Below are 17,186 nucleotides of genomic sequence, written 5' to 3' on the forward strand. Positions count from 1 at the left end.
ATCAGGATTATTGGATCTCTAAGTCGTGAAACCTATAGATTTTACTTCCATGTATTAACTTTTCCACACATATACTTTACACAGTAAATACTTATGTGATAACCCATTGGACTGGAATGCAGATCCCATACTCAGAAGATAACCCAATGAATTGGAATGAAAAATCCTTATTCGAAAATAAATCTATTTAAAACATGTAATTAGACTGAGTTGCAGTGAGTTCTGAAGAATAACCATGTCGATTTAATGACACAAAGGATGCTGTATTCAAAATACCAAAAAGGAATGGGAAGAAGGTGTAAAAAATACCAATTATTTTACACTTCCAAAGTAATCACACGGACTCCACAGAATGTGGAGACACAGTCTCCTTTCCCATCTTATTCTTTCCCATTACATACACTTAGTGACTCATGTAATTGTCAGCATCTGGGGCTGCTTGTTTCCCCTTTACAAAATACAAATTATAAGAGTCAGGTGAATAAAAGTAAAAGAGCAATAATAAATCAGCATTTGCTAATCAACCACAAGTTAGATAAAGTGTTTCCAAATTGGGGATTGTGAATCTCAACGTTTGTCCTAAAACATCAGATGGGCTGAAACTGGGATCCCGAGCATTATTAAAGGAGGGAAAATGCGATGTACCCGAATACAGACTCCCTGTTGAGCGTGGGGAAGGACGTGGTGATGGCGAGTTGTACTTCAGAAAGCTTTTGAGAATAAAACTGAGAAAACTTGAGGGCAGCGCAATACTTTTGAGGAACCATACATTGTAACGTCGCTCGTTTCTGAGTATTCTCACCCACATTCTCACACTTGGGGAAATGTGATCATTATGCTGTATCACATGGTGAAAACATTAACAGCTCAGATTCCTCCTCCTCGCCATTGCTCGGACCCCTGTGGCTGTCACACTGCACTGGAAAACTAAGTCAGAGCTTCCTCGGGAGCAACTCTTACTACGAAGTCTCCCAAGTTTTCAGCCTTATTTATAGGTGCGTCCCCATTCCTCACTTGAGCAATGGGAAAAGGGTTACCAGTGTCCATCAGGAAGGGAAAGAAGACTGGAAAAGAAAGTAACAGACAATTATTTCAGGCTTCAGAGCTACCATATAAGGAATTAGGGAGAAATTCTCAAGAACATTCTTCCTCCTGGAGCACTGCAGAGGGAGGGTTGCAGCGAGGGGCGTGGGGACCTCGGCGCTGGGCGGACCCGGGGCTGAGGCCTGCGCAGGGTCGGACGGTCGGGTCAGGGCCCTGAAGTCGACGCAAGATCGGCGTCCAGGGCCGCGGAGAGGGCCGTACCTGCCACTGGGGGCCGGCGGGGCCCGCACAGCGGCGCGGCCCGGCTCCGCCCGAGGATGTGGGCCGCGCGGCCGCAGGCGGCAACTGGGCGCGCCCCAGGCGTCAGGCCCTGGGCCAGAGCGCACAACGTGCGCCGGGGCAGGAGCCGGCTCAGGCTCCGCAGGCGTTCCATGGTGCTTGAGCGAGCAGGAGGTGACAGCAACACCCCAACCCCTCATACCGGACGCTGGCGGGTCGGCCGGCAAGACGCGGCCCCGCGCGGGCGCTTTAAAGAGCGACGGCTGCGTACGGCGCATGCGCGTGTGGCGCCGCGCCTGCACCTCCTCTCCCGCGCATGCTCGGAAGGTGACTTTGGGCAGGCTCCTTGAGTCCCTTGGCCAATCAGAGTTCGCGTCCCTTACGAGGCAAGTCGCGGGGGGTGGGGGGTAGGTGGGCGGGGCGCGCTTACCTGCGCCACCCCAGCTGCGGAGCCGGCGCTTAACCTCTGCGACCTTGCAGAGGTCAGGCTGGAGCGTAAAGGGTGGGTCGTTGCTAGTGATTGGTGATGGTTGGATGTGAAGAAATATACGACCATAATGCTTTGCCGTTTCTGGAGCGTCTTCGTACTGAGGATCAGATACGCAGTTTGGAAGTGAGGAACTTATACCCCGTTCCTAACTCAATTCATATTTAAGTGTATTGTAGCAGAAACAACTGTCATATGGAATGACGGACTAAACTTCTGCTGGTGAAGATGGAAGCACATAAACTCACAAGATTTACACTCTGTATTTAATCAACTGTAAGATAGTATCAATTCCAAGGTAGCATTATTTTATGTACCAGCAAGAAAGAAAAAGTGCTGAGAAATTATGCTTTCTATCATTTTAAGGCTCATCCCAATTTCAGTCTTTTTTTTTTTTTATTATTCATTTTGAGAGAGAGAGCCTGTGCACATGCACAGGCTAGCCAGTGGGAGAGGGTCAGAGGGAGGGAGAGAGAGAGAGAGAGAGAGAGAGAGAGAGAGAGAGAATATGAATGAATCCCAAGCAGGCTCCACACTGTCAGTGCAGAGCCCCACATGGCTCCATTCCATGAACAATGAGATCATGACCTGAGCTGAAATCAAGTCCAAGGCTTAACCAGCTGAGCCACCCAGGTGCCTCCCAATTTCAGTCTTTATTTAAAAAGTGGGTTTTAGAAGTGATTAAATACAGTATATGTGTATATATATATATTTTTAATGTTTATTTTGAGGGAGCATGCCTGTGTACAAGCAGGGGAGGAGCAGAGAGAGAGAGAGAGAGAGAGAGAGAGAGAATTCCAAGCAGGCCTCATGCCCAGCCAGGAGCCCCACTAGTGGCTTGAACTCATCACTGAGGGATCAGGACCTGAGCCGGTAGCAAGAATCAGAAGCTCAATGAACTGAGTCACCCTGGCAGCAAGAATCAGAAGCTCAATGAACTGAGTCACCCTGGCACCCAGTATATATATTATATATATATATATATATATATGCATATTTTTAAAGCGTGAGTTAGTAGACTTGTGCCTTCCAGAGTAGTAACACAAGACAGACACGAGCTTCACAGATTCCCAATCACTGTGTATAAACACAGAACAATGGAGAACTTTTTGTTTTTTTTGTAGGGTATTGGGAATGAAGCTGAATCAGGAAGCCAGCAGACAGAAGACTTCACAGAAGAGGGGGTGTTTGACTTCAGCACTGAGAGCAAAGGATCACATCAAGCCTTAAAATCTGGAAAGAACGTACCTCACAGATTTTTCATTTTACTAAGCGCTTCAGTGATGAAACAGTTCTTCCTAAAACACGCCTTCAGAGACCTTTCTTTGAGACAACGTGTGAGAATTCTTTTAAAAAAACTTGACCCCCCCCAGCTCAATGAGACAGCTCTGTTTAAGATGGCCTTGCAGAGCCCTAGAAAAGCTCTGGGAAATGGCCAGACACATCACCTTGCAATTCATGTCAAGGGTTTGGGATTTAACCTGAGAAGGGTAGGCACCATAGGGGGACTTCAATGAGCAGCGAGGTAAAGATCTGAGGTATGTTTAAATGGATGATTCTGTGTGGGGAAGAGATTACAGAGAGTCAAGTGTGGAGGCAGAGAGATGGCAATGATGGTTTGTGCCAAGACGGAGATGGGAGACAGGGCGAGCTTGGTCCTATATATTGAAGACCTAGTTGACAAGATTTGCAGATGGGATGTAAGCAAAGAGACATAGAAGTTGACTACTTTTTTTTTTTTTTTTTTTTTTTTTTTTTTTGCCTAAACAACTGGGCAATCATGATGGCATCTAGTGAGGGAATTTGAGAGCGGAGAAAGTTGGAGATCAGGTTATGGCATTGTGTTTGATTCTGGACATGCTAAATCAAATATCTAAGCATTGATATCAAGTGAGCAGTCTGGAGTTTGGGGGAGATGTTGGTGCTAACATATACATTGGGAGCTGTGTAGAGGTATTTAAAGCCATGAGACTGGGTATGATCTCTTAGGAAGCGAGACAGCAAAGAGAAAAGTTTCTATGATTGAGCCCTAGATCCTCCAGCATTTAATCGGCGAAAAAAGAGGTGGATCCAGCAGAAGAATATGAGAAGGGGTGGCCAGGAAGGAGGAGTAAAATCAGAGGGTGGAATCCTTGAAGCAAAGTGAAGAAAGTGTTTCAAGAAAGAGGAAGTGCTCAATTACGTCAGATGCTACTGACAGGTAAGATGAGAAATGGGAATTGCTTATGTTGGAAGTGACACTGGAGTTTCCTGGTGATCTTGACAGGAGCAGTTTCCGTAGGGGTAGGGATTGGGGTCTGAATAGTCATCTTCCTATTCAGCCCAAGCCGTGACAAGATCCCAGAAGACTTCTGCACCTATATGACAATTTAGCCTTAAGTTTGTTTTTTTTTAAAGTTCATTTACTTTGAGAGAGAGAGCAAGCAGGGGAGGGGTAGAGAGAGGGAGAGGGAGAGAGAGACAAGCCCAAGCAAGCTCCACGCTGTCAGCACAGGGCTCAAACTTGAGAACCGTGAGATCATGACCTGAGCCGAAATTCAGAGTTGGACGCTTGACTGACTGAGCCACCCAAGCACCCTGCCTTAAGTTTCTTTAATCTCTTTTCTCACCTCTTGAGCTCCAAAGCATGTCGGTTACCTCATCCCCACCTCTGGATTGTATTCTTACCTAGAAATGTTTCATGTCAGGAAAGCCATACCAGTAACACACTCTCTGACACTAGCCTTCTGGAGGCTTTATGCCCACAATTATATTTTCCCATCAGACCCTTGCTGGCTGTCCTCCCTTCTCTACCTAGCCTGGATTATGTAACTGACCATCTGAAACCTCTATGACTTAGTACTTGGAACATGTAGCATTCAGGGGTGTAATCCTAGAAACTACTTTATTTTTGTCCCTCCAATCCTGCTGAGTGGGGCTAGTCCTTCTCCAGCCTCTTGAAAACTTGGGTAGGTCCCATGACTCTTCTGGTCCCTTGGCCCTATGTTCACTCTGTCATCAATTCAGTAATTGAAAACGTCCACTCCATATACCAATTTCAATTCAGTAATTTGCAGTATCAGACCCCTTATACTAATCACAGCTGCAATCTTCATTCAAAGAAAGGACTTGGTACCTCTCTCCTTGTTGGGCCTGGAGGCAAACAAGAATTTTTGGTGTGGATAGAGATTTTGGACAGCTCCCCCAACCCCTTCCCACTCCTTTTCTTACTCCATGGCTGCCATTTCTGACTCTGCTGGGGCAGTGAAGCCAAGTTAGAATGAACGAGTCTTTGACTGAAAGGCAGCATCGTGCTGTCTATAGGCAGGGCAGATATTGAAGCTGACCCCATTGAGGGCATGTCCACGGGTTCTCTGGAAGACCTTCCCCTCTTCCCTCCAGGCCCATTTGGTTGCCAGTCCTTTGATGCAGACAGTGACCCTCCTGATCACTTGCAAATTCTGCCTCTTCTTGCCTCAAATGGCCAGGCTCTTCTTTTCCCAACCTGCTGCTCTTTTGGGCAGGATCCTTTAAAAAGCAACCCAGACTGATTTCCCATTGTCACATGTTCACCCCAGGATTCATGCACCATTAGAAGGGAGCACAATTACTTCCCCAGCATAGAGCTGCTATCCTTTGCTTAGGTACAAGCCTGTGACATCTTCAAGCTCTCAGAGTGATCTTAAGACGTCCCTCTCAATAGACTTGAAGTGAGTCGCAAGCACTCTCCTTACCCCTTTCTCTGGAAGTGTTTCTAAACCTTCCACACCATGTCTGGCCTCAGTCTTCAGTCTTCTGATCCTTTGACATCTTCCACCTGGGTGAGAGGTCCACCTGTGTAGTGGCTTCTCTATAAATTCCCTTCAGAAGTTGGTAACTGACCTTGGTGCTGGTACCCTATCTTGGCACTTCAGCGGAAACACCTACGTTCCTCAGCACCCTCGATCCTTTGCACTTCTTTTATTCATTAATGAAGTTATTTATTTCACAAGTACTTGCTGAGCATGACAATGTGCCAAGTATTATTTTAGGCTCTGGGGTAAATGCGTGAAGGAAACAAAGTACCTGTCTGTAGTGAGTAGAATGCTGCCCCCCCTCCCAAATTTATGTTCGCTCAGAACCTCAGAATGTGACCCTATTTGGAAGTAGGAGTCTTTGCAGGTTCGACTAGTTAAGCATCTCAAGTTGAGATCATCGCGGATTTACGGTGTGCCCTCAATTCAGTGACTAGTAGTCTTTATCAGAGAAAGGAGAGGGAGGCTTGAATGCTCAGGCCTAGCAGACCACCATGTAAAGGTGGGAGTAGAGATTGGAGTGATTCAGCTGTAAGCCAAGGAGCACCAGAAGCCGCCAGAAACCAAAAGAAGCATGGATGGATTCTCCCCTAGAGCCTTCAGTGGGAGCGAGGTCTTGCTGATACCATGAGTTTGGTCTTCTAGCCCCCAGAACCGTGAAAGAATAATGTTCTGTTGTTTTAAGCCGCCCGTTTTCTGGTACTTTGTTACGGCAGCCCCAGAAAATGCATACCCTGCTTTCCTGTAGCTTAAATCCTAGTTGATGGGGGCCCATAAAATTCGGGGCCCCAGCTGTGCCCTCACTACCACCCGATGATTATTTCACTGCCCTCTCTCAGTCCCTGCCCCACTTCTCTCCCCGTAATACCTCCTTTAAGTCTTTAGTGGTGTCCTCAAACCTCTTATTCCAGCCAAGCTTCTCCAGTCATTTCCAGTACAAAATAATTTTACTGAGGGGAAATACACGCTACAGATCAAAAGCAAACAAGACGTATTATAGTTTTATGTTTCCCTTCAGCTTAATTTACTGTTAAGTTCGACCTTTTGTGGCTCTTTAACATTTGGCTTCAGAATTCAAATCAAAGCCTCCTGCCAAAGAATTGTGGGCCTTTAGTAAGAAGTAAATTCCTTCGGAGCCTCAGATGTATGTTCTAGTAACTCTTATCCCTTCACAGCAAATATGGTCCAGGCACTGTACTTGGTCCAGGGAATACAAAATAAAGAGATTGATTTTAGTCTTGGGGAGCTCACCTGAGAAACATGATAATGCAGACAACTGTTTAATTTCCCTTGTGAGAAGAACTATCAGTGACCAGTGCAGGGTCTCAGGGCACTTGGATGCGGTGAACCAACAGGCGAGGTCAGGGAAACCCTTTCTCAGGAAATGACAGTTTGGTTGAGACTGGGATGCATAAACATTAGCAACAAGGAGGGACTGAGAAACATTTCCAAAAAGGGGAAAAATGCGGGGGAAAACAAGTGGGGTTTTTTTGGTCATTGGAAGAATTGCCAGAGGTGTCTGACGACGCATGGTGGATGAGGCCCTCGAGTGGGTCTAGGTGAGGCCAGAGGGGCAGGTGGGAACTAGATTGTCCTGGGCTTTATACACGTTAAGGAGTTTGGATTTCATTCTGTGAGAAATAGGGAAAGTATCAAAGGGCTTTAAGCTAGGGGGAAGGATTCCATTTTCATTCTTAGATGAGCACCCTGGAGACATCTTTGGAGACGGGAGTGTATGGGGCAGGGGAAGAGGAGGAGCCGGAAGACCATTGGGAGGCTTCTGTAGGCATCCAGACAAGACTTGAGGGGGCGCTGGGTGAGGGCAGGGAGAACGGTCATGGGGAGAAAAGACTGGAGAGATATATAGAAGTAGAGCGGGTAGGACCAGGTGATTGGTAAGAGGGAGAAGGCATATAAGCCTGCTGGGGCTGCCGTAACAAAATTCCACAGACTGGAGACTTAAACAACAGACATTTCTTTCTCACAGTTCTGGACCCTAGAAGCCCAGGATCAAGGTGTTGGTAGGTTCTCTGCTTGGCTTGTAGATGGTGCCCTTCCCTGTGCCTTTTTCTGCACATATACATCCCTGGTGTTTCTGTGTGTCCTAATCTCCTCTTCTTGTAAGGACACCTGTTCGATTGGATCAGGACCCACCCTAATAATCTCGTTTTTATTACCTCTTTAAAGGCCCTCTCTCCAAATATGTTATGTTCTGAAGTCCTGGGGGTTTGGGCTTTAAGATATGCATTTGGGGACACCATTCATTCAACAGCAGAAAGTAACGATGAACCCATGATTCTGAGAGAAGCAAGATGGTGGTGGATCGTGCTATGTACTGAGTAAGGGAAACCCGGAGGAAGAAGAGTTCAGCAGAAAGAGTGGGAATTCTATTTTGGACCTGTTGAGTTTGAGATTGCTGAATACATATCTAGATAACGTTGGTCTGGAGTAGGGGATAAAGCAGTGGGCTAGACGGAGAAATGTGGGGCTTGGGCATATAGAAATAAGTGAAGCTGTGGGCATGTAGGAGGTTGCCTGGGGAGGATGTGAAAGGAGGAAGGGTCCAGATCACATTCTCCAGGGGACACCAACCAATACCGGAACCTGGAGCAGGAGGTCCCCAAGAGATTAAGGGGATGGGCCCTGTGGTCCAGCATGGACTAGCCCAAGTGGTAGGAGCCCCCAATAAAATAGTGGAGTCACTCTGAGAGCTTGCTGTATTTGACTACAGTGGGAAGGTAGGGAAGGTAGTGAAGGTAGTGAAGGTAAAGGGGACTAGAAGTTACCATAGTTTGAGTCTTCTTTAAGTTCCCTAAGAAAACAACCCAGGCTTCTCCTTAGTAAAAATGAATGTAGGTCCTTGGTGGGGGGGGGGGGGTGGTGGTGGGAGGAAGGCTCTCTCTGATGGGTTTGGAAGTCTGGCACACTGTCCCTCCACTGTTTTCCCTGGGGCTTTCTTACTGCCACTGCCATCATTCTGAAGTGGAGTTCACTCTTTTGAAAGTTCTGCCTCAACCCCGACTACGTATTGCGTTTTCTGTTATATACCAAGCATGCACTAAGCACCACAAGCAGTAAACCGGACGACAAGGTCCGTGCAACATTGTGTGACTGCTTTAGTTTCCCAGACAGCCTCATCTAACTGCCAGGTTTCCTCAAGGCAGTAGTCTCCAACTTCTTGTTTAATCACAAAGGATGCTTTGTGTTACTTCCCTCCTTCCCAGAGGGATCTGGCAATTCCTACAATATTACATCAGATGAAATAAACTTGTATGTAATAAGTGTCTGCACGTGTTGTTTTGCTTTTTAGTGAGTCTGATATGTTTTCGAGTAGATAAATGGTCAATTATTATTAAGTCATTTCTAAAACGTTGAAAGTAGCTTTCAGACTCTCCTTATTGTCATAGAGCCTCAGGATTTGGGCATCCCAGGCTGGGGATCCTGGTCCTAAAAGAAATGCTTTTCCATGGTTGCCAGAGGGATGACTATGTTAAAGTCGATCTTTCTCTCTCCTTTCTCCTGCTCTCGATGCACCTGTTGCTAGCAGGCATGTTTTTCTAATGAAAACATTTCAGCCCCATGTAGAGTTAATTTAAACAATTTCACCTTTCCAGTATTTCTCTGAGGGACAAGAATATCTAAATTTATATCTCATGGAGGGTATCAACCAAAACACCCAAATACATTTTCTATTTTGAAAAACAATGGCTGAAAATTGTTAGTATATCATGTTCCAAGAAAAAATACATAATCCAAAAGAATGTAGTCAGACGTGATTCATGATTCATAAGAATCTTCCTTTCTGAGTTACTGGCTTTATTGCTGGAAATTTAGCTAAACGTACTTGGTTTTGCACTGAATAAGTACTGCGTACAAGCTGAAGGTTTATATATTGCATAGGAATGGAAAGGATTACAGAGCATTCTTGTATCAAGGTTTTTCAACCTCAGCTCTACGGACATTTTGGATCAGGTGATTCATTATTGGCGGGGAGCGCTGTCCTGGGCATTGTAGGACATTTAGAAGCAGCCCTGACCCACTAGGTCCTAGCAGCACACGGGCCCTGAGATGTGAAGCCAAAGATGTCTCCAGGCGTGGTCACTTTTTCCTGGGCAGCAAAATCATTTCTGAGTGGGAACCACTGTATTTTATAAGAATTAGAAGAATCCACCACCCCCAAGACCGTTTCTCCTTTTGCAAGTTAGACCTCTTTACATTTTGACATTTTCTTCACACACAGTAGACATTCAAAAGTGCAAATCTAACGTTACCGGATTGTAGCACTGAATTAAATTTTATTCTTTATGACTTAAACATGTGTCCTGATTTATTTGCATCCATTACCACAAACCACGAGTCCAGCTTTTAAAATCATGATCCTGTTGGGACGCCTAGGTGGCTCAGTTGGTTGGGTGTCTGACTTTGGCTCAGGACATGATCTCATCTCACGGTTTGCCCAGTGTCGGCTCTGTGCTGACAGCTCAGAGCCTGGAGCCTGCTTGGGATTCTGTGTCTCCCCCTCTCTCTGCTCCTCTCCCGCTCGTGCTCTGTCTCGGTCTCCCTCAAAAATAAATAAACATTACCAAAATGTTTTAAAAATTAAAAAAATAAAATCATGATCCTGTCTATACCCAGGACCTGCAGTGGCAAATTGGGATCTCTGGGGTCTGGGTCTGTGATCCACCTGGGGGTTCCAAGAGATAGCTTTCCCACATTTGAAAAGTTTTCAGAACTTTGGCCACAGGAGGGAGCACTATTCCTGTGCTTGCTTGTTCATTTATTGACTATTTTAATACATGCTTTCAGACTTAAGTGATACAGGGAATTCCTAACCTAGGAATCAGAGGCACAGTTAGTGTATTAGTCAGGATTTCCCAGAGGAGCTGAACCAACAGGAGGAAAGGAGATTTGTCAGGAAGAACTGGCCCACTTGATAATGTCTGAGAAGTTCCAACGTCTGCCAATCTGCTGTCTGCAAACTGCGGACCCAGGAAAGCCTGTGGTGTGATTCAGCCTGAGTCTGAGGCCCGAGGGCAGGGGACCCAATGGTGGAAGGGCCAGTCTGGGAGCGGAAGATGAGAGCAGACATCCCAGGTCAAGCAGGGAGGCCGAAGAGAAATAAGTGGTGAATTCCTCTGCTGGTTTGCTTTGGTTTTTCTAGTCAAGCCCACCACCCATTCAATGACGCCCACCACACTGGCAACAACAATTTACTGAGTCTGTTGCTTCAAGTGCTAATTTCATCTGCCGACACCCTCACAGACACCCAGAAATACTGTTCAACCTGGGCACTCTGTGTCCCCGTCAAGTCGGCACCTAAATGTAACCATCACCAACATCCACGTCGGGAGTCCAAACACCTCTCCGTTCTTATGATCTAAGCTTGTGCCCACCTGCCACTGCATTTATTTCGCAGTTGTAATTTTGGAAAGCAGTAGGGCAAGGTAGAATTTACACAAAAGATTGCTGTCCCACGCAACCGTTTTAAAGAATTTCTCAGACTGAAAGTGTTCGAACTGACCTCTTGTACTTTGAAGAGAGCACATATGCGGAGACCCCTGCTAATCGGTGTAGTATCCATCTGCCGGTACGATGAGGAGGTGTCGAATCTGAGGCAGTGTGTGTGTGTGTTTCATCGTTAGTTTTTTCCTTTTTATGAAGATTTAGCATCTATCAAAAGTTTTAAGTTTTCGCTTGTGAAGATAGTAGGCCTAATAAGTTTTACACTTCTAGGCTTTAAAAAAATACACGTCCATGCCCTTCATACTATCATACGCTTGAACTGGCTGTGGAGGACAGCCAAGAACACGATACGGTGAATCTGATGAAAATTTACTTTAAAGTAGTTCAGATTGGGAGAGAGAGAATTCAGTAGAGCAAAACCTTGTGTGACGTGTGTTCTATTTGTTAAATTTACATGAATGTATGTAAAATGTATACATTTTTCAAAAATGTATTAAGTTTTATTAAATCTTACCATTCCTGTCTTCTAAACACCCAGCTTGTCATAGGATAGATCACTGTCTCCTCTTTCCTCTCCCAGCACAACGGGAAGCCCATGTTAAGGTCCGAACCATCTAGGATAATCTGGGAAGAATGGAATTTCACTCTTCCGGGAATGTTGGAAATGTCTGGGGCCACCCCTTCTGCAGTTTACCAGACATAGAAGTGACATTTTGAAACCGATAGAGATGCAACCATACATTTTTAATATAGTCCTAAATGCCTAAGGAAATGTCTCCTATGATCCAAATTACGATACAGGACGGCATCATTTAAGCTGAAGAGGGGGTGCAGGGAATGAGGCTCAGATTTAGTTATGGGTAGTTAGCTAGATGACACTTTTTGTTTCAACCCTTCTTACTGGGAATGCGTCTGACCGTGTTCTTCTTTTCTGCGACAGTCAGTGAAGCTTTGGTGACCTGGGTCATGACGCTAAATGCAATTGCTTACTGAGTGATACGCTGGCACTGGGTTTTATACCAGGTAAACTGACTTCTGATTGCCATAACATCTTACAATCATGGTTGGCCGATGATGGCAGGATCCCGAGAAAGCGGCTGCCGGCTTTGCTTCCCGCGCTCTTTGGGGCTCTCTGATTTGGGGGGTGGAGAAGTGGTGGCTGCAGGAGGGGCGCGGGTCTGTCAGGTAGGATGAGGTGTTGGGGCAAGGCTGTCAGAGAGATTTGTGAGGACTGACCCCACTGGATGACATTCCTTCTTCCAGTTAAGACACCTGTGATGACAAGACGCCCCAGTGTTTGACAGAACCCTAAGAAGGAAAATAATTTCACACAAACGAGGAAGATAATTTCAAATAAACGAGGACACAATACTTTCTCATAGATTTTTTTTTAAGGTTTTACTTACTGAAAGCTCTTCTTCAGATTTTATTTAGACATAGGTTTCTATTGTATAACAGTGTACATAAATGGGAAAATGTAAGCAAAATATTCGTTAAGACACTCCTAAGACTTGTTGTTCCAATGTTAAATCATAGTTTAATCTTAATTTTTAAAAATGTTTATTATTTGCTTTTGAGAGGGAAAGAGAGAGAGAGAAAGAGAGGGAAGGAAAGAGAGGGAGAGAGCACAAACCAGGGAGGGGCAGAGAGAGAAAGGGAGACACAGAATCTGAAGCAGGCTCCAGGCTCGCCCCTTAAATGAATTTTTTAAAGATTACACCATGATTGGAGTGCCTGGGTGGCTCAGTGGTTAGGTGTCTGACTTAGGCTCAGGTCATGATCTTGAGGTTCGTGGGTTTGAGCCCCGTGTCAGGCTGTGTGCTGACAGCTTGGAGCCTGGAGCCTGCTTCGGATTCTGTGTCTCCCTTTCTCTGCCCCTCCTCTGCTTGTGCTCTGTCTCTCTCAAAAATAAATAAATATTAAAAGAGTAAAAAAGGGAACTAAGCTTCACATATGAAGTATTAACCATGCACATCTCTCAGCTTGGGTGGTGGCAACGTGAACCTTTTGGCCTGATTCCTTCTTGCTCACACAACACACCACACTTGGTCAAGGACAGGCATAAGACTACCTTGACTGTAAGGCACATCCTGACTTCAGAGACGATGAAAAAACGTATGCATCTTGCAATAAATGTAATGTGGTGATCTGTTTTTTCTTTCCTCTCTTCCTCCTTCTGCCTCGAGTAAATTCGTGATACTAATTTTTTTTTTCATTTGTCTCTTTCAGATGAAAACTGAGTTAATCATGGGAAAAATCAGGCAGGGTTCAGGGTGTGCTGGGTTTTAAATAGGTAAGGTTTTACTGCATGTGAACTTAAATGGACCTACAGCCTTCTCATTTGTTCACGTAGATGTTTTAAGAAGTTCTTTTCAAATCTACACCCCTTATGGTTTTTCTGCACTATCTGAAAATGTCCCTGGGAAATGATCAAATAGGTCATAAATCTGATGGGCTGAAAAATGTTATATTGCACAATCATTGAAACTTCTGGAGTTAGTTTATAATTAAGTTAGAAATCAATATATGTGAGGAGAAAGTACCAGGGTATCTGGCTTCCATCATACTACTTGCTATGCTAGTCATGTCTTGTTGACCGATACCAGTTTTCTAAATTGGAACTTCCAAACTTTAAATGACATCAGAACATTATAGTTCACTAAGGCAGCTCTTTCCATTAATTCAGACACTGGACTGCAGTTAACCAGTAACTTCTGCATCAGTGACATAATTTCTTGCAAAATTGGTATTTTGTAATGGTTAACTTTGCTCCTGGCTGTTCACAGCAGGGGGTAGTTCTCTTTCATCAAAGTCTTCTGGTTATTACAGTCCACCAGGGCTTAAGACATTATGCCTTAAAACAAAACAAAACCCTCCCAGGTACTGAGTCGTAGTACTATTTTACCTCACTAATTGTCAGTGAACTAAGGAAACCCTTCCAAAGTGCTTACTAAACAATTGATAGTCCAAACTGGGCATCTAAGATTTTGCCAGAAGTAGCCTTTTAATGATGATAGAGCCAGAGACATAGTCATCTAAGTCATCTTGCTGGTGTTAAAGGGTAGTGATTTTTTTTTATTTTTATTAAATTTTTTTTTAATGTTTATTTATTTTTGACAGACAGAGCATGAGCGGGGGAGGGCAGAGAGAGAGGGAGACACAGAATCCCAAGCAGGCTCCAGGCTCTGAACTGTCAGCGCACAGCCCGACACAGGGCTTGAACCCACAGACCGTGAGATCATGACCTGAGCCAAAGTCGGATGCTCAACCGACTGAGCCACCCAGGTGCCCCTAAACACTTTACTTTTTAAAGTTTTTTTTTTTTGTGAGAGAGACAGAGCGTGAGCAGGGGAGGGGCAGAGAGGGAGAGAGGGACACAGAGCCTGAAGCAGGCTCCAGGCTCGGAGCTATCAGCACACAGCCCGATGTGGGGCTCGAACTCACGAATCGTGAGATCACGGCCTGAGCCGAAGTCGGACGCTTAACGACTGAGCCACCCAGGAGCCCCTAAAGGGTAGTGATTTTTAACTTTGTGAAAGAATGGAAGGAAGAAAGAAAGAAATAAAGAAAGAAAAAAAAAAAGAAACTTTTGTTCTGAGGTTATATAGAATTAAGGTCAGTGGAAAAAGTCTGTCCATTGTGGGAAAATATGAAAGAAGTCCCTGGGATATTGGAGAACAGGCCTTAAAATGCAGTTTCATCGCTTTGCTCCAAATCTGAATCGTGAAAGGAAACTCACAGTTCACCACCACCACCAAAGAAATCAGCAACCTCAGATATGCATCCTTCTAATTTCCACATTAAGGAAACCTGATGATAACTTGGAGAGGCAGCAGTAAGCCCCTCCCCCAGCACCTTGAATTCTTGGTGGGGGGAGACACTGACTGCTAATTAAGCTTTGGTTTTGTATCTGTAAACACCACTTCTGCCTTATGTAAATAAGATATTTACACCACTTACTTAATGATTATGCACATAAATAATTTAGAGCCGAGAGACAGAGTCAAACCATTCCTAAGGTTTTTTTTGGCCAGTTCACAGACCCCAGCTGAAGACAATGAGTAACAATTTTATTAACTTGGAATCAAAGTCTTGCTTCTGTTGAGAGTGACCCAAGGGATTTAATTGTAAGTGAAGGGGATGTATACTTGCCTGAAATGCGGAAAGAATTTTGAGCTTAGGTTGCCAAGTTTTGTGAAAGTTTTTTTTTTTTTTTCCCTCCTCATTGCTAGATTGTTAAATCACCACGGAGGAGAAACTGCTTTGTTTAAACAGCTTTTCTGTTCCAAGAACCAGAGTATTACAACAAACTCCTCGGGTGACAGAGCAAATTGTGCCATAGGTGAAATTACTCAGAGAAAATTTCCAATATTACATCTCCTTCCAGACGTCCCGCAGGCAAGCGAAATCCGCCTAGCAGCTTCTTGCCACAAAGCAGAAATCATTTAAAAAGCCAAGCTCTTAACAATAAATAAATAAATAAATAAATAAATAAAATAAAATAAAATAAATAAAAAGCCAAGCTCTTGAGGCACTTGGGTGGCTCAGTGGGTTAAGCATCTGATTCTTGGTTTCGGCTCGGGTCATGATCTCACGGCTCCAGGAGTTTGAGCCCCACATTTGGGCTCTGTGCTGACAGTGTGGAGCCCGCTTGGGATTCTTTCTTTCCTTCTCTCTCTGCCCCTCCCCTGCTCGCTTTCTCTGTCTCTCTCAAAATAAATAAACTGAAAAAAATAAATAAAAAGCCAGGCTCTTTGTTCTACACCTTCCGTGTCATAACTGATCCATTCTCCCAGGGGTTCTGGTATTCTGTAAGATAATGTAGTGATTCATCCTTCTGTTTCCAGAAACTAGAGGGTATGAGAATAAAGGAAATCAATGATACATATGATGTATATTGCCACGTTGGAGAAGGTCATTGAAAAGACACGATTGACCTGCGAGCTGGACTCGGGTATTAGAGGTTCCTCTCCCCCTCCCCCGTCCTGGGGATGTGGGGTCCTCCTGCTTTTCCCGCCCCCAGAGGCTGCTCTAAGGACACAGCCTTGAGATGGTGATGTGGTGTTGAGAACACCTGCATGGTATACGTGACTGAACCCTTTTGGGGCCTCTTTATGAACTTTTAAGATATGGCAGGCGGATGCAGGGATCCATTCATCTTGCTCCCGATGAGACAAACCTGACGTGAAAGCTCCCTTTATTTATTACAACTGCCACCTACCAAACTGAAGTGGCCTGCCTCTTTCTTCCATGTCTCCTTGCCTTCCCCCCTACAGCTGGTTTCAGATCCCATCCAGAGAGCTCCAGAGAGGGCTGTGAACCATCATGCCAACAGATACACAGAAACACACCAGAGGGAATCAGCTGAAGATCGCTGTAGTCCTGACTCCTGCCACATCCTTCTCTGGTACCTCATGCGACTCAACTATCATTTAAAGGCTTTTTGAAACACTCGATGATTTGTGTTTTTCATTTGCCACTAGTTTTAAACGCAACTTCAGACCTGCAGGCCTATCCGCTTTTCCAGAAAGGAAGCAAATCGGTGTAAGGGCTAGATGCTCTTTAGGACAAAAGCGTGTAAAATAAAGGGGGTGGTGATTGGTTAGAATCGGCAAATAATTCATTACAAATAATGAATTATGAGCTGCATTGTGTACCCCTCAAAATTCATGTATTGAAGTCCCAAGGCCCTATTGTCCCAGAACGTGACTGCACTTGATGCTAGGTCTTTAACGAGGTAGTCAAAGTGTGGTTCTTAGGGTGGGTCCTAATCCAAAGATTGGTGTCCTTACACGAAGAGGAGATTAGCACACAGGCCTGCACAGAAGGAAGACGACGTGAAGACAGAGAGAGAAAACAGCCATCTACAAGCCACAAGAGAGGTTTCAGAAGAAACCACCCCGCTGACACCTTGATCTAGGACTTCTAGCCTCCAGAACTCAGCCATGATACATTTCTGTTAAGCCACCCAGTCTGCGGGTGACCCTGCAGCCTGGCCGGCTGACCCCACAGACACATACATGCTCCTCAAACAGGACTGGCTCCTTCTTGGCAGCTTTACACTTCACTCTGAGGTTATGCTGTTTTTAAAAAGATAGATATATAGTCTTTTATCTATATTATAGGCTAAACGTGTTAAC

The 17,186-nt window shown here is 44.9% G+C and overlaps 1 protein-coding gene and 1 long non-coding RNA gene across 2 annotated transcripts in view; one reads left to right on the forward strand and one right to left on the reverse strand.

Moving 5' to 3' along the window:
* The window catches only part of MRS2 (magnesium transporter MRS2), a 32,638-nt gene extending 31,058 nt beyond the window's left edge, over positions 1-1,580 (reverse strand). The window contains exon 1 of the mRNA XM_042985605.1: positions 1,306-1,580. Within this exon, the coding sequence (XP_042841539.1) occupies positions 1,306-1,477 (172 nt within the window). The 5' untranslated portion in view covers positions 1,478-1,580. The remainder of the gene's footprint in view (positions 1-1,305) is intronic.
* Positions 1,581-15,863: 14,283 nt separating this feature from the next.
* On the forward strand, positions 15,864-16,500 carry LOC102962558. The gene is made up of 2 exons (XR_006217237.1): positions 15,864-16,000; positions 16,323-16,500. It is a non-coding gene; the product is annotated as an uncharacterized LOC102962558 (long non-coding RNA).
* The last annotated feature ends 686 nt before the right edge of the window (positions 16,501-17,186 follow it).

The sequence above is a fragment of the Panthera tigris genome, chromosome B2 (assembly GCF_018350195.1).
Source record: "Panthera tigris isolate Pti1 chromosome B2, P.tigris_Pti1_mat1.1, whole genome shotgun sequence".
Lineage (NCBI taxonomy): Eukaryota > Metazoa > Chordata > Mammalia > Carnivora > Felidae > Panthera > Panthera tigris.